General features: G+C 28.5%; 3 protein-coding genes across 4 annotated transcripts; 2 read left to right on the top strand and 1 right to left on the bottom strand.

Moving 5' to 3' along the window:
• Window positions 1-5,884: 5,884 nt before the first annotated feature.
• Window positions 5,885-8,161, top strand: LOC111040978 (ubiquitin carboxyl-terminal hydrolase isozyme L5). Its single transcript, XM_022325083.1, has 9 exons — window positions 5,885-5,903; window positions 5,989-6,072; window positions 6,255-6,374; window positions 6,465-6,528; window positions 6,631-6,736; window positions 7,004-7,191; window positions 7,248-7,454; window positions 7,520-7,619; window positions 7,687-8,161. Exons 3-9 carry the CDS (start codon window positions 6,302-6,304, stop codon window positions 7,915-7,917), a joined length of 969 nt encoding a protein of 322 aa, XP_022180775.1. The 5' UTR covers window positions 5,885-5,903; window positions 5,989-6,072; window positions 6,255-6,301; the 3' UTR covers window positions 7,918-8,161.
• On the bottom strand, window positions 8,026-13,227 carry LOC111040977 (U3 small nucleolar ribonucleoprotein protein MPP10). The gene is made up of 12 exons (XM_022325082.1): window positions 13,053-13,227; window positions 12,716-12,963; window positions 12,452-12,508; window positions 12,046-12,090; window positions 11,309-11,437; window positions 10,491-10,645; window positions 9,579-9,921; window positions 9,291-9,475; window positions 9,081-9,230; window positions 8,769-8,877; window positions 8,471-8,688; window positions 8,026-8,404 (listed from the first exon to the last, which is right to left on the bottom strand). The coding sequence occupies exons 1-12, from the start codon at window positions 13,115-13,117 to the stop codon at window positions 8,261-8,263; spliced, it is 1,848 nt and encodes a 615-aa protein (XP_022180774.1). The 5' UTR covers window positions 13,118-13,227; the 3' UTR covers window positions 8,026-8,260.
• A 108-nt stretch (window positions 13,228-13,335) lies between these two features.
• Window positions 13,336-16,571, top strand: LOC111040976 (microprocessor complex subunit DGCR8-like). Of its 2 annotated transcripts, XM_022325081.1 has the most exons (4): window positions 13,336-13,645; window positions 14,033-14,414; window positions 14,499-14,985; window positions 15,089-16,571. In XM_022325081.1, exons 2-4 carry the CDS (start codon window positions 14,048-14,050, stop codon window positions 16,107-16,109), a joined length of 1,875 nt encoding a protein of 624 aa, XP_022180773.1. In that variant the 5' UTR covers window positions 13,336-13,645; window positions 14,033-14,047; the 3' UTR covers window positions 16,110-16,571. The 2 variants fall into 2 exon arrangements, with proteins under 2 accessions (XP_022180773.1, XP_022180772.1); XM_022325080.1 differs by having other exon boundaries at window positions 14,033-14,985.
• The last annotated feature ends 4,580 nt before the right edge of the window (window positions 16,572-21,151 follow it).

Genomic DNA, 21,151 nt, shown 5'->3' with positions numbered 1-21,151 from the left:
TGATCAAAATCCGCAGGACGAGTTTGAAGATCAGCCACCGACAAACGACCACTGAAAGCCTATGTAATAGACATGGGCGGGCACTGTTTGCTCACTCGTGTTCAGTCTGTGGTTGGGCAAGTGGCCAAGCGAAACGGACTAGAAAGTCAAATTTTACTAGCATACATTTGTGTCATACCTTTATTAAATAACTTTTAACTTTATAAAGTTATAATAGTTAGAGTTAAAAAAACTACTTATTTGTGTGTTTATACTGAAATTCCAGTTTTTGGATATCATAGTACCTAACATAATTACTTTGACTCGATAAGATAAACATTTTATTTTATACTACCTATTATTATTTATTAGTGAATCTAATATTATACTTTTATCGTTAATATTGAATTGACCGTACTCCTTACAGAGTACATGATGAACATTAGTTGGTCTGATTAGAGCTCAGTCCAATATTTGTCATTGAACGACATTTAAAATATTAATATTTAATTTTAAGATTTAAAGTTTTTAATTTAAATTTTGATTTTGATTTTTGCGCAATGGTGTACACAAACATTGAATATGCAGACATGGTTTTTATGTTGGATAAGTACTAGTTAATTTAATTAATTAGTTTAAGTATTTAACTAACATCACCCATTGGTGATTTATTTTATTAAAAACTTTAGTTATTTTACTTTATCACAAGATATACCCGTGTAACTATTTTAAGTTGTCGTTACCGACATGTTGTACGAAACAAACTATTTATTTGTTTATTAATTGTGACTAGGTTTAGCTGATGGAAATAGAAATCTTGCAGCTAGGTTCTAGGCAGAACGTAAGTAATGATAATAGTATAAAATAAAATGTTTATCTTATCGAGTCAAAGTAATTATGTTAGATACTATGATATCCAAAAATTGGAATTTCAGTATAAACACACAAATGGGTAGTTCCTTTTATCTCTAACTATTATAACTTTATAAAGTTAAAAGTTATTTAATAAAGGTATGACACAAATGTATGCTAGTAAAATTTGATCGTATTTAAAACTCTGTTAACCCTAATTTTGTTATTATTTCATATTTTTTATTAGTCGACAATGTAAAACAATGTGTTAATTAATCGTGTATTATCAATGACAACAAATAATTATCACCACTGATTATCTTGCAGTATTCTCATACAAATCGATGTGTTGCACGACTTTTTTTTAGTTGGCGATTCGAGCGTGAAAAACGCGCGACAAGCGCAAAAATGATGTGATATCTCGATTCGTATGAGAATTTTGCAAAAAATACGACTAGAGTGTTTATTTTTACATTCAAGATAATATTCTCAAAATAATATTTAAAAAACCCAGATTTTGAAGTTAGAAAAAAAATTCCAAAAAAATCTTCATTGTGGCATCACAGTGAGTATGCGTATACCAATTACCTCACACACTTCAGAAACACCCTGTATAAAGGTATATCGATTTTTTTAGAAGCGTTTTTCAGCACTGCTTCTTAGTAATTTTTGTGCATATACCTAATATATTTTATTATTACACTTTTTTTTTCTAAACCGTGTTTTTTTCTTACGAGTCCCTAGCCCCATGTCATGTAATGCTATTTTTGCTTCAACTATCTCCACTTCCTCTCGGAATTTGATAATTAGCTTTCAAATTGTTTTATGAGTTATGATTAGGCCCGACTAATTGCGTGAACCTATTGTTTCAGCTTTCGCAAATATTATTTGTACGGTATCTGGAACCTGGAGTGTAATGTACTAATAATGTAGTCTCATCATGTACGGTCCATTTCAGGTGGATACAATGGTCTGAATTTTGAAATCTCTAATTTTCTGTATGTTCCAATAACATAAAATATTTGCATCAAAATAGTCAATTATATCTGTATTATCATTTATCAAGTGTATGAATTGATTTCAAATACTTCATACCTTCAATCACTTTTTGTACAGTCAAAAAAAGCAAGCCATCGACCATATTATACAATAATGACTAAAGACGTTCTCATTATTATATACATTTATTAATCCTAACAGCTAACGCTAGTAATTTTCTATGTGAGCTTTTGCTTTAGCACAAATGATAAAAACAACTTTGTATTATTATTATTCAATAGTCAACAATAGTGGCTTTTGCTGCTTGGGTTAAAGTTTGTTCGAAATCCATGTTCATTATCTTAGGGTCGGGATAAACTTTGTTTCTGGAACATTTATTGAGAATTCATGCATACAGAATCATAAATTTTAATTCTAATAAAATATAACTGAACAAAAATTAAGGACCCACTTTAAAGTTTACATCTCAGAACCTCGTATCTGCCTCTGACAAATCAACTAACCCTATTCGTCCAATGAAAAAATAATTATTCGCTCATTCGATCTCGGACCACTGTCATAAAGTAAGAGTCGTTTGTCTTTTTACATTGCCCAATCATTTGAATAATAAGTTCTGACAAACAAGATGGTTTTATGACGATATTAAAGCATGTTTAAACATCAACTTGGCTTTTTCGACTATATGTCTATACGTCATATCACCAGCATAATGGTAGCATGCGATTCTCATCATGCGAATGGACAAACTCAATTATTATTATTTATTTCATATGGATTTTTGTAATTTAATTAAATGTTTTTAAACTTGTTGTACTAAAAATGCATTTTTTAAACTTTTTAAGCTTTCTATTGGAAGTTACTAGAATTGCCGGAAATTTTTTTGAAATTGTATTAAATCATTTTCACCGAATATTCGAAACGAGTTTATGATGAACCGTATGTGCATATCATTAAAAACAATATTTTATTTCCTTTTATTAGAATAGCCTTCATCTCGACTAAACGTCTCGCGAATCGTGATACACTGACTAAGTGACAAATTTAATTTACAATTCACTACCGGGACGTCCCTCATGAGTCATGAAATCGATTATATCGATAAGGTAAATGTATATCACACCCATAGACTTCCACAATTCACTACTATCGATAAAGAAATCTGTGATTACATCCAACTTACTGTTGGATTTCTACATGGATATATATATCTACCTTGATTACACATTTACACCTATATATTACCTAGAATCTAAATCTATATACATATACATTTATAATAATCGTGTTGATAATATTGATCATCGCTTGTAGGTATACTACGCTCATGAGCGCCGACTTTGGGGTGCTACGATGTCCGAGCACCCCTTGGTTCATATCATGGGCTGCTCTGCACCTATAAATAAATAAATAAAACATAAATATTCAATATATAATTATTTTTATAATAAAAATGTATTGTATTTGTATGTGCAGTAAATGTATGTTGTATATTTGTATATGTATAATACATGTACAGAAATATAAATATAAAGAAAGAAATATAAACATAAATAATCATTTTTAATTACCTAATTTATGTTTTTATTTTTTTTTATTTTAGTCGTGTTGTATAATGGGTGGGGGGGGGTGCAATACCTGCGGGGCCGGGGGAAGGGTTGGGTATGTGTAGAGAAAAAACAACTATAACAAAATCGAAAGAAAACAACATTTTGGAGAAAACATCATATGCGTTTTTTAATATTTCTAGTATATAACTTACAAATTAAAATAAAAAATATACATATTTTACGTTTTTTAATTAGCTGTATCTTTTTTACTAATTACTTTTTTATAAAACGGATATGACATTTTCTTGGAAATATTGTTCTCTATAAATTTCATCATAGGTATTTTAACTCTAAAACCACTTTTTAGTGCATTTATGATTGTTTTGCGTGGACATGTTTTTACCGTTGAAAATAAGCGGTATAACGTTCTCTTAAGCATACATAACATGCTAACCTAACCTAACAAGTAACAGGTTACTTATAACCTGTTATAGGGGCAAAGTTAAGTTACCTATGTCAAGTAGTCGCTCCCTACGCCTGCCGGATCCGGTCGCTAAACTTGAGGTCCAAGGAGGTCCTGGAAGCCCCCCAAAACAGTTAATTTACATAAGTTATGAAGAAAAAAATTAAAATTTGTTTAAGCTTATTCAAGATTATGTGTAAAAACGGAAACACATTAACTTCAAAAGGCTATAACTTTGAAACTAAGTTCGATCTAAGTTCGAAGATAAATTCTAATTGCTTCATCGTTCTTAAACAGTCAAACTATATAATCCAACCCCCCTTCCACAAAAATTCAAAATCTCGGAATTCTAGAATTTCAAATCGTTTTAACACAAAAACTTAAGTTTTTCACAAATTGTTTTTTAGTATCATCATTTTTAAAAAGTTGATTTAGTTAGGTTTAGAAAAAAAAATTGAAAAAAATCGCATGTTAACTAAACTGCAATTATATATTAAAGATTTTAATCATATTAAATATTAATGCTTATTATATTTATGTTAATCAACAACAAACAAATTTTCAATACGTAGTTGAAAATTGACAATTGTAAATCAAAGAATTTAAAAATGATGAACCACCGCTCACCGTCTCGTCGCCTTGAGTATATTATATTTTGAGCAAAAATATTAAATAGTGGCTAGTATAGTAGTATTAGTTGTAAATTTGTAATAACTAGACCGGTTTTAATTAATCAAACATTTTTTAAGCAAATTTAGCATATTTAGTATGTTTATATTAATTTTGACTTACTGTGGGTATTAAAAAATGTAATATACCTATGATAGTTATAATTAATTTTATGAATTTGTATACAGTTTTAATACGAGTTAACAAATCATAAAATGCTTTGTTTAATTTTTTTTTTTATTTTGTTTATAAGTTAAATAATTTTTGAATTTTAAGCACCCCATGAAAATTGGAAAACATGGCACCCATGACTACGCTTGCTAGTAGATAAACTGCAGACATACAGGCGAGGTAAACATGAGAAAGATATATATATATAGGTACCTACTGACTACTAGCCACTAGGTACCTAACTATGGTAGTTTTTAGTTGCATTTTCAGCTTAAAACCACTTTGAAATACCTATAAATAATATTGTATGTATATACTTATATGCATAATAAATAATAATATAAAATATAAAATGCAAATTTAATAGAATTATTTATATATTTGGACTTATTGTCCGACTATAAATAAATTAATCTGAACTTTTCAACTTTTCTTACTCTATGTTTTCAACAGATTACCGATTAAAACACGGAAGTAAAATTAATAAGTAATACCATTTAATTTTATGCTTTTTAAATATTTATTTAAATGTTAGGTAAAATATACTAGTATCACAGATTATATTAAATTATATATTATATATTATATTATTTAATTTTTAACTATATTATTATTATTTTAATATAATCTGTGCTAGTATCTATAGCCCACATTCTATCTAAAGCCGTGCTATAATTTCCGTGGGCAAAATGTTCTTATCAGTTATCACTAAACTATCAATCACTAACCATCACGAATTAATATATATTTTGATTCGTGCTAACCATTGACCACGGACTAAGATATACTTAGTCTGTGCCATTGACATTAATTTGACTTATATCCAGAGATTTTAAATAGCATGGACATCCATGATTTTCAAGAAAGAATTTGGAGTGTATCGGTACGTATCGGGTCAATTTTGAGCGTTCAAGATGTTACACGTGCAATTAATTTACAAGCGATACGTACTCCGATACGAGGTGGTACGTAACTATTTCGTATCGAATATCGATACGTATCGAATTTTTCTTCTTGAAAATCTTGATAAAAATATATTATTATTATGTCTATGATTTAAAGTTATTTAAAATCTCTGCATATATCTAATATATCAGATCAGCTGCTGTGGGTCACTATCACAGAATAGATATAACATATATGTTTATATATCAGCTGTGGTGGTGACGGCACACCCCGACTCAGTAGTCTGGTTCTCGTTACTAACTTCTGGCTGATGACTGGTAAGCATTTATTTTGTACACAATTATACACGCCATAATAATAGTAATAACTAATAAATAATAATTTTTTGTTATTATTGTTTAGATTTGACCGGGAGACATTCTTCGTCATTGGGGTTTTAAGTAATATTTTGTATTATTTCGAATCTGGATCGTTGCACTCTGTACGGTACGTTTCGTTTATATTGTTATTATTTTGTTTTTTTTCTATAATTATTGCTTATTATTGATGCGTACTGCGTCGGTATTTGGTTGATTTATGTATACTCCAAATGACACCGTCGCAGAAACACTGATTGCAATGCATTGTCGAGTTTTGGCTATTCGGTTTATTTTTTCTTTATTAAACAGCAACTCATAACGTTCACGACCAGACGAATTACCAGCCAACTGCCGCGATGTCTGATTCCGTGGGTTGGTGCTTAATCGAAAGCGATCCCGGCGTGTTTACGGAACTGATTCGTGAACTTGGTAAGGGATCTGTTGAGTAGTAGTCTCAGCATCTTGTGTTGGCCTATTTTTCACCATGTTATCAACTCATTCGCGCGTCTTTTATTTCAGGCGTGACTGGAGCTCAAGTCGAAGAATTATGGACACTGGACAGCAGTTTGTTTGACGCAATCAAGTGAGCCTCTAGGTTTTTTACTGTCTATCAAAATCATGTCAAAAGTTGATACTCCATACAAAATACCTACTATGTTATATTATTGTTCTTACCACTATTTAGGCCTGTACACGGTTTAATATTCCTCTTCCGGTGGATAGGAGAAGACCAACCTGATGGACCAATTGTCAGAGATTCGAGAATTGAAAAGTTATTCTTTGCTAAACAGGTTAGTGTCACATAATTATTATTCTTTTGCTTTAATCTGGGTTCTTTTTACATTGGTACATTTGTTGTATATTTTATATTTTATTTTTATTAATTTACCATTAATAACTAAGAAAAGAAGCATTTCATTAAAATACTTTATATGTTTATAATTTTTTAATCTTTGTAATTTCCAATTTGTTTTTAAGATTATTATTAAATAAAATGTTTACTTAAATAATTTATGCTGTATGTTATATCATACTAATGTGATTGTTTTTATTATTAGGTTATTAATAATGCTTGTGCTACACAAGCAATTTTAAGTGTATTATTTAATTGTCGGCATCCAGATATTGACCTTGGCACTACCCTTAGCGAATTCAAAGAGTTTTCTCAAAAGTTTGACGCTAATATGAAAGGTTTGGCCTTAAGTAATTCACAAAAAATTCGCTCAGTGCATAATTCTTTTGGAAGGTATTATATAAAATGGTTTGTTTTATTATAAAATATTTATTGATATCTTGTCTTAGGAGCAATTCTATTTTTGAATTTGATGATATTGCTAAGCCAAAATCAAAAGATGATGAGGCTTATCATTTTGTCGCAATTGTGCCTATTGAAGGTCGTCTTTATGAATTAGATGGATTGAAAGAAGGTCCAATCGACTTAGGATTAATAAAACCCAATACAGATTGGGTTGAAGCTGCGAAACCATTTATTGAAAAAAGAATAAATAAGTAAAAATATTTTAGATCTCTAAAAAATGTCTTCATAATTTTTATCTGTTTTATTCATATTTTAGATATAAGGAAGGAGAAGTTCATTTTAACTTGATGGCAGTAGTATCCGATAGGAAATTAATTTTGGAACAACGACTATTGTGTCTGAAAACCGAAGAATTGGTACGTTTAAAATTGTATTAATCTATAAGATGAGCATTAATATATTGGTTTTTTAAAATTAAATTAGGATGAAGCAACCAAAATTTCTGAAGAAACTAAAATCCGCATGAAAATTGCGGATGAGGAAGACAAAATGAAACGATACAAAATTGAAAATGCCCGGCGTAAACATAATTATTTACCATTAATTGTGGAAATATTGAAGCTATTAGCCAAAGATGGAAAGTTGGTACCATTGTATGAAAGAGCTAAAGCAAAAACTTTAGAAAAGGAAAAACAAAAAATTGGCAAAGCATAGTTAGAGATTATGTTTGATAAAACCTCAATAGATTAAAACAAAAAAATTATAAAACTAATTATTTTTTTTGTGATTAAGACCAATTGATATTAAAAAGTGATACATATACTTGTAATATTTTTTATGTATATATTATAAATTATAATTATGTACCCGTTTGTTCAAATATAAATTAGTCAACTGATGTTGACAAAAACTCAAACATCAACATTTTCTTTAAAAGAATTAAACTTATGATATATTTTTTTGTCAAATAAATTTATTTTCCACGAAACCTTATCATTTGTAAAATATTATAAGTTTTTAAAAGTATATTAAAATAGTACAAAAAACCAAGTGTTGATCACTTTTTAAATTTTTTGGAGCTATTTCTATTACTTTGTTTCATAATTCTTTTCTTTCCATCAATTTCATTTCTTGCCTGATCCTGAAGTCTGGAAAAGAAATCTTTAGATGTTTTCATACTCTTGTCATCCAGAGATTTTAACTGAAATCAATCATAAATATATAAACACAAGATACTATTAACTTTGAATTGGTATTTCATGCTTACTTCTTTAATTTGATGTCCACTACTTGTTAACCGTTTCAGTTCTTTTTGTGTACTATCTTTATTATTCTTAAGTTTAACACCATTTTTTTCCATTTCCTTGAGGTTAGATTCTTTTGTTATACGTTTCTTATGTTGCAAATGCTTTTTTTTCCGACGTTCACGTTTTTTGTCTGTACTAGTACGTTCTTCTTTGCCAAGAACTGGTGCTTTGAATTTTCCTAAAATTTGTTAGGTTAGGTTGAGAAATTAAATATTCACACAAGAATGACAGAAATTAATCAAAAAATAATAGACATACTTTGTATTTCTTCCGGTGCTAATAATGAGGCATCAGTTGTAGCAATTGGAGCTACTTCTTCCATTAATATAGCTGGTAAGTTATTAACAATTTTTAAATCAGGAATGGCCTATTAAAAAAAAAGTAACTTAATCACATTTAAGTATTAGTTGACATTTATAGACATGTTATTCACTGTAAAGGCACCTGTCGTGTGGCAAGACAATATAACTGAAAAATCATTTAAACTCAATTCCATGAAAAACTGATTTTTGTCAGCAAGATTTTACTTTGTTATAAAATGTAATAAAATAATAAAAAAAATTGTTTAACCTGTTTAGGAGTATAATGATAGTTTGTAAGTGCGTCTAATTTTCTAAATAGTTCTTTAATCATTAAATCAATTTCTTTATGCTCTTTGGGATCTTCTTCAGGTTTATTTTTATTTTCTGGATCAGCTGCTTCTCTTTGTTTGATAAATTCCTAAAATAATATATATTAATTTTAATAAGCAAGTACTAATCAAAAAATACCAAAAACTACTTTTTCATAAATTTGGGATAAGCTTTCTTTACTCTTCTCTTGGTTTAAAACCAACTGTTTTTTAAATTCTTGAGGTGCATTAGTTTGTTTTATTTTTCGTTCTACATCATCCCAGGCTTTATCCTTTATTCTTTGTAGAATGATGTCTTCCAATTTTACAGTAGTTTCTTCAGTAATAATTGGTGCTAAATATTAATTTATTAGTTAATATAAAATTCATATATTTTATTTAGTTAACATTAAATTCTTTAAAGCAATCAACCAATTTTATTTTTTGTTATATTTTACCTGGACGAGTACAGACATCAAATTCAACAGCCTCTTCTAATAGAGAATTTTGAGGACGGTCTTTAGCTGTAACTTCACCCTTCAAAGCCCAAGGTTTATTATCAGATACAGCTTCTTCTTCCAATCTTGCAATACGTTTATTAATTCGTTCTGATCTCATTTCTAGAGTTGACAAATGTTCGTTGTTGTCTTCATTAGGTTCATTTGTGTCTTCTTCATTATTTTCATTTTTTAAATCATCCATTTCAAATCTTACGCTTTTTTTTGGTTTGGTTGTTTTTTCAGTAACATTTGTTTGTTCCCCGAAGAATTCTTGATACATAGGACCAAAATTATTTTCTTCCTGTAAATTTAATAAGTATATGATAATTACAGAACATTCTTTGAGGCTTATAATACACAAAATAATACAGTCAAAACTCTTTATAACGAATCTGAAGGGACCAAGAGATTTTTTTCGTTATAGAGAGTTTTCGTAATAGAGAGGGTTTAAAAAAAAACAAAATTTTAATTATTTATGCATAAAGGTACCTATGTAATATTATATATCAAACACATCATTATTTTTACAAATAATGAAAGAATGTAATCGTTCTTGGAAATTTCGGCATTATTGCCGATTATTTTTATAGTTTATATATGTAATAGATACGATAACACGTAAATTGTATTATGAAACATAAAATATTGTTTCGTTATTGAGAGTGACTAATACGTTATAGAGAATGAATTGTCTAATGGGTTATATAGCAAACCAACCATTATTATGTAATGTTTACGTTATATAGAGTTTTTCGTTGTAAAGAGTTTTCACTGTACTATAAAACACAGTTATTGTTTGACAAAATAGTTTTAAATGAAATGTGCAAACATTTTGAAAGTAAAATAAACTTAATATTTAATCATCATTACTTCATTTTCAGATTGTAAGTCTTGAAACATATCAACATCGCCACCTAGGGATTTTGGTTTATCTTTGGCAGTCTCCAGTTTTTCCTCTGATAGTAAGAAGTTTTCCATTTCAGACAATTTGAAAAATTCATCATCGACTATTGACTTTTTAAACACTGATCATTATAAGAATAAATACATTATTAAAGATTTATCTTCGTAAAGTATTATAAAATAAATTTTAGTATGAAATTGTTTTTCTGTAAGTATTTAAGGTTTAAGTTATTACTTAATATTGATTTGTAAAATGGTCATTATTTTTTCCTAGAAATATTCTGGTTTATTAAGTTAAAAATTGAATATTGAAATAGTGGTTAAAACAATTAAAAGCTCTATCTCAGGGGTTCCCAACTTCTTTAATCTTTTATATATTTTCACAGCATACACACAGAATTAAATCCATACTATTTTTTGAAGATACAAACAAGTAAAGCACAGTCAATACCTAGTCATTCCGCATAAATATTTATGGTGTATATTTACGTATAACTTTTAAATTTAAATTTGTATTTTACACAAGCTAAACATAAGACAACAATTATATGGCACACTCTTGTGCCGTGAGACTGCGTTATGGAATCCCTGCTCTACTTAAATAATTCAATAATGAAAACTAATCAAATATGTAAAAAAAAACAAAGTGCAAAAGACAACAACACTAAAAACAATATTTTCAGTTGATTTATAGTAATATTCTAAAACAGTTAGTCAAAAAAAAATAAATTTAATATTAATATCATATTATTAAACATAAATAATATAATTGTTTTTATATTTACTTTTTTTAGTATTAAAAGGTTCTGCCTCTTCTAAGTCAGAAATATTATCCACATCTTCACTTTCTACATGATCTATATCGGTTTCTTCATCTTCATTATCGTCATTGTCTTCATCATCATCTTCAGAGTCTTAAATACATACACATTACATTATTTTTAAGCAAGGGCAAAGTATTTGATGATGCTACGATTTGTTTAAAAATATAATACAGGCTAGTTAACTTTCGATTATTTGTAGTCTTCTGTGGAACTATGTACAGTGCTTAAAATGGTGTTTATATATTATATATAATGTATTTGTGAAAAATAATTTGTCCTCGTTAAGCACGGTACAGTTTAAATACCACCATCTATTCTTCTTTTGTGAATTGTTGTGTACTAATGTATTTGTGAAAAATAAATGTAAATGTTAAGTATACATATATTATATGAATTGATAAAAAAAATACAACGTGCAATCATCTAATTTTCTTTAGATACCATTTAATATTGCACAATATAATTATTTTATACAAATAATAGCAATTTTGTTTCAATTTGTTCTTGGGGGTTAGTCACAGAATTCCCTTATCTGTATTTGCACTTCTCCAGTGCCACACTATTCTGTAGATACTCAAGAGCTTACTATGTTGTTAATAATATATTAAAAACAATAATAGATACATTTTAAATTATGGTTTTTAATTTTTAACTAAGTAAACTATAGGTATTATACTATATTATAATTTATTACTTACCTTCATATTTGTCTGACATTAATTCAGTGCTATTTTTATTTAATTCTAAAACAATAAAAATTAAACCTTATGCAAATTTTTGAAATTATAAATTTAAAAAATGTAATTAAATTACAATTAAATCTGTTTTATTATTTAATTCAATATGTTCTCTAAACAAATCATATTAAATTTATTATTAAAAATAATTTAAAGTTTACTTATAGATTACAACAATCATTTCGAGGTATACAGCTATGAAAACAAAGAATAATCGTAAGAATTATAAAACTGTTTTCTTCGAAATATTCCCAGATAATAGGGTTAAAAATAAACAAGTTTTGGACCACCTATTACAATTATAATTATAATGGTATTTATATTAATATAACAAAATATTAAGTACTGGTTAACACTAAATACTTACTTTTGATTTGATTTTTTTCATCATTTGTACCTTTAACATTTTTTTTTTTATAAGTATCTGCAATAAAAATGTTAAATTAAATCAGAAATAATTAAAAGCAGATACATTTGAACATTGTTAATTTGGCAATAGTTTACATTAGTATAATCAGGTGTAAAATAGTTCTACCTATGGTATTACCTTATATAGTTTAATATTTTGGTTAAAAATAATAAATAGATGTTTAGTTTTAAAATTAATAATGATTAGAAAAGATGTACTTACTATTAGATTCATCAAGGTAAATCAAATCACTTTTTGTGAATCCCTGTATAGTATTTTCCAAAAGTTTTAATCGTGCTGAGTTTTGTAATTCCAGCTCTTGCCAAATTTGTTCTTCATCAAAATCTTTGACTATTAGCTCAGGTAAAGTGTCATCATTGGTATTGTCAGTTTTTGTTTCGACACTCTTAGTAGTATCATACAGTTGTTTTAACAAATTAGTTGTCTCTTCAGTAAAATTGGTTTGCACACTGAAACAAAATGTACGACATTTATTATTAATACTTATAAAATAATGTCATAAATTAAAAATATTGAATAATTAATTAATCAATCTTACTCTAGATAGTTTAATGGATTCACAGTTAACTTTTGAAACGTTGCAATGAAGTCTATATTGGTCATTTTGAGATGATAATTGTATGTACAGTCAGTTAAAATAATAAAAATGTACCAAAAATCATAGACATACACAAGTCATAGTTAATACGTTTACGACGCTTTCGTCTCAAACACGTGATTTTTATAACACTGATAACATTTATCACTTTCACAGTGTTTCACAATCATGAAGATTAGAGATATCTCTTAGTCATGTCCCGGGCGACCATTCTGCCTACTGGCATACTATCTTTAATCATGGTCAATAATCACTACTCACGAGTTCAAGACGATGTTATCATGTTGAAGACTTCTCAGTGTTCTCACAGTCTCTCTGTCATGATTAAGGTGTCACTAGTCACTACTCAGTACTCACTACGTCTACTCACTTCATACCTGTGCACTGTGCATTAGTCAAACACTGCTGCGAGTGCAACTGCAAGTTGAATTGTTGCAACAGTCCGCACTCAGCTTCTAAGGCTAGGCCGAGTCTATAGTTCAATTTCAAAACTATATTTTCACTGTGACACTGTATTGATTTTTCGTCAATAGGTATGTTGAAGCCTGTTAATAAGCCCAACATTTTTTGCTATGATAGTAATTACGTTACCACCTACCCAACACTGACTATTTTGAAAATATTTTTATTTGAAATATTCAATATAAGTTTAATTATTAGTTATTAAATCATATAGGTATAGGTAGGTAGATTTTATTCTATTTTCGTTGACTCTTGAAGAGATATTTATTTTTTAAATTTAATAGTAGATCTACAAGAAAACATAGTCAATATACAACAAATACACGTTAGTATTAATCATATTAACCACAGAATCACAATTTCTCTATTTTATGATATTTTATTAAGTAAAAAAAATGTAATGAAAAATGTATACTTTTGAAAAATAAATAAATGGATTTTGTTAATTTTTGTTTCAGACTAAAATTTTGAATATGCTACCTGCAAATCGTCGAGTTGATTCTGATTCTGATGAGAGCTTAGATCGTTTTCCTAGAAAAAAAACCAAAATATCTGATATAAATGGACAATCATTTGATAGAGATATTTCAATTGACGAAAGTAGTCAAAATTATGATGAAATTGAAATGGGCCATTATTTTGATCACAAAAATCAAAATTTGAACATTAATCAAACTGCTGTATCTTCTGAAGCATCTGATGATGATGACTATAATGTTAATAAATATGAAGATAGTGAAAGTGAAGATTATGTACCTATTTCAGATGGCGAATTTGAATTAGAAAAGTATGTAATAAATGAAACAAATTCTAAGATTATTGGCAGTGAAAAAACTGATGGTGAGTCTGTCAAAAATGTTGGTGGTGGTGCCGATGATTTTAACAATGACGAAGAAAAATTGACTAAAACTTATAAATCCATAGGTATAGATAATGATGAATTATATGATTTACTAGATAAAGCATATAGAGACAAACATAAAACTAATAGCGAACTTAAAAAGAAAGCTGTTACTCCAGATGACTTTAAAGAATATGAAAAAATTGTGTTAGAAGAAGTGTGTAAAAATCATTTTGATATTTTGCCTGAAAATTGGATTGAAGCAACTCATAAAAGTGGCATGCCTATTTATTTACACAAGAAAAGTAGAGTTGTAACATTATCAAGACCTTATTTTTTGGGACCTGGTGATCCTAAATCACATTTAGCTCCATTATCAGCAATTAGTTGTTTACAATATCAAAAAGGTCTTGAGAATAAAGAAATTATAAAAAATGAACCTGATTTTCAGGTTAGTAAACTTGGTGATATGATTATACCAAATGCCAAAGTGGAAACTGCCCAGGAAAATATTATTAAAGAGTCTTTAACACACGAGGAGTTACGGGAATATTGTCAATCACTTTTTAAGTAAATTCATACTTTTTACTTGTTTTAATAAACATACAATTATTGTTCCGAATTTAATAATTTAATTTTTATCTAATGAATTTTAATTATACTTATTTTTCAGGTTCAAGGTTAAAGAAGTGAAAGCTTCAAGCAAAATACCGAAAGAACAAAATATAAAAACTGAAATTTCTAGATGCACACTAAAAAATACCAAAGAAAGACCCTCGCTTCCAGATAGTACTAAATTGATATCATTTCCAGTTCAAACTGAGGACCACGATAAACGGTGTAATCGTCGTCGAGAATGGATAATGAATCCAAATGGTAAAAGTTATGTGAGCATATTACATGAATATTTACAACAGGCATTGAAAACCCAACCTTGGTATGAGTTTAAAGAACTTGAAAATACAGAAACACCTTATTCTGCAACTGTTGTGCTTAATGATGTTCAATATGGTGTTGGTTTGGGTAATAGTAAGAAGCAAGCAAAACTTAATGCTGCTCAAGCCACTTTAGATATACTTATACCTGAAATGAAAAATAAAATAGATTCAGATATCAAAAACCAACGTGATCCTGTGATATTTGACCAAATTAAAGTCACCGACCCTAGAATTACTGAATTCTGTGCTAAAACCACAGAACCTAGTCCGTATGCTATGTTATTAGTGTGTTTGCAAAGAAATTTTGGTGAATGTGAAATAGGTATTGAATATAAATTGAACAATCGCCGTAGGATGTTAAATCAATGTACAATGATGGTTGGTAAACACACAGCTTCCGTTGCTTGTAAAAATAAAAGGGATGGCAAACAAAAAGCTTCTCAAGTGATACTAGGCTTATTACATCCACATATTGATAATTGGGGTTCGTTGTTACGGCTTTACGGTAACCGGAGTATTAAGAATGCTAAAGAAAAAAAACAAGAAGAACAAGAAATCACTCAGCTCCAGAGTAAAGCTGCTGTAAATCAACCAAATTTTGCTATACTAAATAAGCTTAAAGAAGAAATGTTAAAAATTAGAGACCAAAGAAAATTAAAAGAAACTAATGAAACTTTAGGATTACCTCAAGCAATGCTTGCTACAACATGTCCATATACCATAGCAATTCCATCATCATCAACAAGTCCTAACTAATAGATAGTTTTGTCTAGTTTATTTTTCTCTATGCTTAAGTTTAATACAAGTTTGTTGTTTAGTTGAACACTATTAATACTTTAATTGATGATTAAAGTTTTTGTAAAAACGTGTAAACAAATAATGTGTATTTGAAATTACTAATATTTATATTTAATTATCAACAGTATTAAAAACCTGTCATATCTTATTATTATTAATAATACTATAACACATGTCCATTGGTGTGATACTGTGATTACATGTGTGCTTTGATATGCTAAATTAACACTTACATATTTTTTTTTGCAAAGACTATAGATCAAGACTCATGATTTATGAATTTTTACTTTAACCCTAAAGTTTATATTAAAATATCATAGAACTTTTTATCAACAGTTTTAGTACAAATTATAAGATAGTTTGTAAAAAGTTTCTATTAAAATAAATACAATTAATCAAATTGGTATGCTTAGAACGTAATAGTCTCATTCAAACTTTTTTTTTATGTGTAATAAATGATAATTCAATATTTTTTTTAATTTACAAACAAAATGATAAATGTACTTGAATATAGTGTTATAAATACTTTCTCAAAGTATATTTATTTAAAATGAAGTCTATAATTTCTTATATATGTATTTATTTATTTATATTAAATAACCATTTATTAAAAGAATATAATTACGCCAACATGTATTCTGGAAACATTTTGGTTTATCTGCCTTCTACAATCAAAGCTTAAGTTGAAGGTAGAGAGTTATTTTCTCAGATATCTACAAACTATATACATTTACAATGATAGAAATATAGACAATTTATTAGAAATAATTACAAAATACAAAGTAATTTCTTAAATTAACAGTTCAGAAATAAAAAAAAATTGATAAAGATTTATTTATATTAATATTATTATTTACTCTAAGTCTAAGATGTTTCTTAAAATTATTATTTTGATAATTGAAATATGTAGGTTCTAAATAATTAACAAATTTCTGACCTTATATTTTTTTGTGTACTTAGTACCTATTTAAATCATATCTTAAAGATTTAAGTTTACTTATATATGGATCCAATTAAGAGTGATCTTTCAGTATGAAGGAAGGACATAGAATATTTTTTATTCAGAAAATCAAGCTGATGTACACTTCGTTCCTTAAAATTATTATTATTAGTAGATCTGAAACGATATGTTTTATTAAGGCAGTTATGAACAGCACTGTTTTGTTATGAAATTAGTGGTTAGGTACCAATAACTTTTTTTCAGATGTACCACCACGCAGAATAGATTGATAAATTGATGTTTAAACAATTTGCATCGTATTAAGGAGAGAATTTTGGTCCAACAAAATAGTTCGTTCCATTTAATATTACAATCTAACATCAAACTTAAATATTTAACTTTTGTTAAACCCTCTTAATTTTAAAATAATTTGGACTATCACATACATTATAATCATAAAATATTGTTATTTCCCGATTTTAAATCTATGTACAATTATATAAAATAGAAAAACAATAAATACTCTTTTATCATAATGGACAATAATTTTTTTTAAATTAAGATTTTGAATAAATCTATTCAATTCAGAACTTGCAGCTTTATTAAACACAAGATCCCATGTATTATCAGCAGGGCCGCAGCTAAGGGGGGGCTAGGGGGGTCTTTTGCCCCGGGCGGCAAATTTTTAGGGGCGGCAAAATATAAAAACGTTTTTTTTTTCTAACACTTTGAAATGCTACGATAATTATACGCGCGTACCGCCGACTTATTTATACCACAATAACGACGGTCGACGTCGGGTATCCGCAAGCCGCAATTTTTGATATGGCAAAATAACAATACAATTAATATTTGTCACTGTAATTCATTTATTCTGTAGTATAGGTAATAATATAATGTTATCGGTAGTTTTGCAGCTATCGTCGTATTCTGGGAAAAATTAGTATTAGTAATTATTAGTAATTAGTGTTATCTTTGATCGTGCGGTTGTTTGTGAACATAGATCTATGTTCATGAGTTTTGATTATCATTTTATATTTTTAATGTACTAGCGCGATCACACTATAATCATTTATTTTTATGATTCGTGATTCGACGACTGACGTGTGACGTGAAAGTGTACAAAGTGTCTACATATTCAACATCTTAGAGTTGTAAATACGGTAAGAAAATTTTTAATAATTAAAATTTATTTACGGTAAAAAAATTCGTAAGTGTGTTGTAAAACGTGGCTTGAGCCATGCGTTAAACCAACCGTTTATATAGTTACATATCGTGGGCTTGGAATCAAAGAGTTCTATGTGACAATATCTAAATTGTTCAGTAGAGCGTTTTTAAGGTTCAATAATTGAAATATCGTATTTTCGCCCAAGCGATTTTGAAATATTTGGCATCAAAAAATCCACAAACTTCCGTTCTATCGATTTATTAATAGGTATTTTAAAAATAAATTCTTTTAATTACTCAAAATATTAAATAACTTTAAAATTCCTAGCTTGGAAACAAAAGGTTCTAGTGATAGAATTTTTTGTTTCCAATTATCTTTTATAAAAACAAAACGTTCTATCAATAGAACATATTGATTCCAAATTAATTGATTTTCTCCAACAATTATTTTAAATGGTACCAACTTTGCTAAAATAAATAATGTAAATATTTTAGTAGTCGTATTCAAGTTAAATAGTAAGCATAAACTCTTTTTTAGATTTATAAAATCATAATGGCTGACCGTAAAAAACTATCTGGTGCTGAGTACAGGAAAAATAGATTAAAAAAAGAGAAGGAGCTAATCAAGTTAAAAGGCACTTTTACAAAGTACTTAGTACCACCCACTTCAAATGTAATGGAAAAAAATTAGAATGCAGAAATTCCTATTTATGAAACTTCCCAGAATGAAGTTATCGTTACAACTATTTCAGAATCTTCGATACTAAAACACCCATCAATAAATTTAATAGCAAATAATAGCGTTACTAATCCTTCCTTCGAAAGTTCTTTAACGATTTTAACAAAAACACACTCATCGACTTCAACAAACTCAAACAAGAAACTAGAACCTGACTTTCAATTTGATTTTAACGATCCTGGTACATGGCCAAAATATCTATCTGATACTGATAGGTGTTACATTACTAAAATGAGGATTGACAGCAACTATACGCCGGACTTTTCAAAAAGTGAAAGAGATGGACGAACTCTAACTAAAGATTGGTTTTATAAAGTTTTAAAAAATGGATCGAAGGTGAAACGATCTTTTTTAGCTTACAGTGAGACTAAAAATTCTTTATATTGCATTTCTTGCAGAATGTTTTCTCATATGTTTTCACATGAGTCTAAAATGTCATCCTTAGCCAAGGAAGAAGGATTAGGAAATTGGAAAAAACTAAGTGACAAAATACCAGAACATGAGAATTCTTCCAATCATAAACATTACTTTTGTACGTGGAAATCTTTAGAAACATCTCTCGGAATGGGAGGCATAGACAAAGAACTCCAAGACGCAATTCAAAAAGAAGAAACTCACTGGAAAGAAGTTTTACACTGTATTGTTGATGCAATTTTATATTTAGCAAAGCAAGGGAGTCCTTTTAGAGGAACAAACGAAAGAGCAATGAGAAACATACAAGGGCTAATAAATTTGTTGTCATCAAAAAGAGAAAACTTGGTATCAGAGGCAATGGCAGATGCCAAAATCATGGCTCAAAACAATGGCTTAGAAACTGACTTTAAAGAAAAAAGAAAAAGAAAAAAGAAGACGATGCCTGGAGAAATCTGTGAAGATGAGGTATTCGGTATAACACAGGAAGAACTTTTCAGAGGTTCTCTCATGGAAATAATTGACAGAATTCTTAGTGAAATGAACAGCAGATTTGATGCATTGAAAGATGTTAATAGTAAATTTGGTTTTTTGAGTGGTTCTCAAATAAACGAAATAGATTCTACAACTTTACAAGTTAGAGCTAAAACATTAGCTGACAGTTACCCGGATGATCTAAATAAAGAAGAGCTTGTTAGTGAAATAGAAAGTTTTCAATTCCATGCCTTTGAAATTGACAAAAGTCTGAGAAAAGTCTGATAATTTATCAGAAACCACAAATAAGTACCTACCTATAATCAGCACATGTAAGTCCAAAGGTGGGCAAGTTAATGAAAATAATTAACTCAAGTTAAGTGGAGTTAAGTTAAAAGTTGACAGTTAACAAATCATTAATTTAACTCGATTAGTTAAAAGTTAATACGGGAAAAATAATAGGTAACTTAACTCGGCAACTCGGGATAAAAAGTTTATTTATTTTTTTAAATTAGTATGTAGTAATGTAGTATATGACATGAAGAGTGATTGCCTACTGAAAAAGATCTAATTTCCTAAATTATAATTTTCAATTTTATTGAATTTCTTATCATAATATACAGCAGTATGAAAATAATAAATTTAATCTTACAATTTTGGTTAATTTGTCAATAGCATTAATACTTGAATTTTTGTGTATTTTTATACAGAAGAATCAAATGTAATTATAAGGTATTCAGTTGAAAACATTAATAAAATATAGAACAGAATATTTAAATTGCTATTTGAATGGAAACATTATGTGGTTTTTTCTTATGTAATAACATGAAAAGTTGATGGATATAAAATCGTTATTTCAATTTTGGAGACAAAAAATCGATTGCACATGGTGTTACAAAATGTAATTCGTATTGTTGGTGTTTATTTATTTATTTGCTCATAACTTACAATAAGCACAAAAATATTAACTCAATAGCTACTTGACTACTTGAGTCTAGTAACTAGACTCGTATTGTCGGACGGTCGACGCTGTGGGTCGTGTGTCTCTTCGTCGTACGGACAATTCACCAATACCAAGGCGAACTGACGACTGCTAGGCCGTGGCGAGTCGTAGACCGGTTCCCTGTCTAGAATATTCGCGACATGAGTTATTAAAGTTATTTCTATCATGATTCGCGAGCATCGATACGCACTTCACATGATAACCCGCGGATATTCCAGACTATTAATAATTATCAATAGTACGTATATTCCCAACAATATGGTGTT

This window comes from Myzus persicae, unplaced genomic scaffold (assembly GCF_001856785.1).
Source record: "Myzus persicae strain clone G006 unplaced genomic scaffold, MPER_G0061.0, whole genome shotgun sequence".
Taxonomy (NCBI): Eukaryota; Metazoa; Arthropoda; class Insecta; order Hemiptera; family Aphididae; genus Myzus; species Myzus persicae.
Note: the sequence above shows the minus strand (reverse complement) of the source record. Positions and strands in the feature narration are given on the sequence as shown.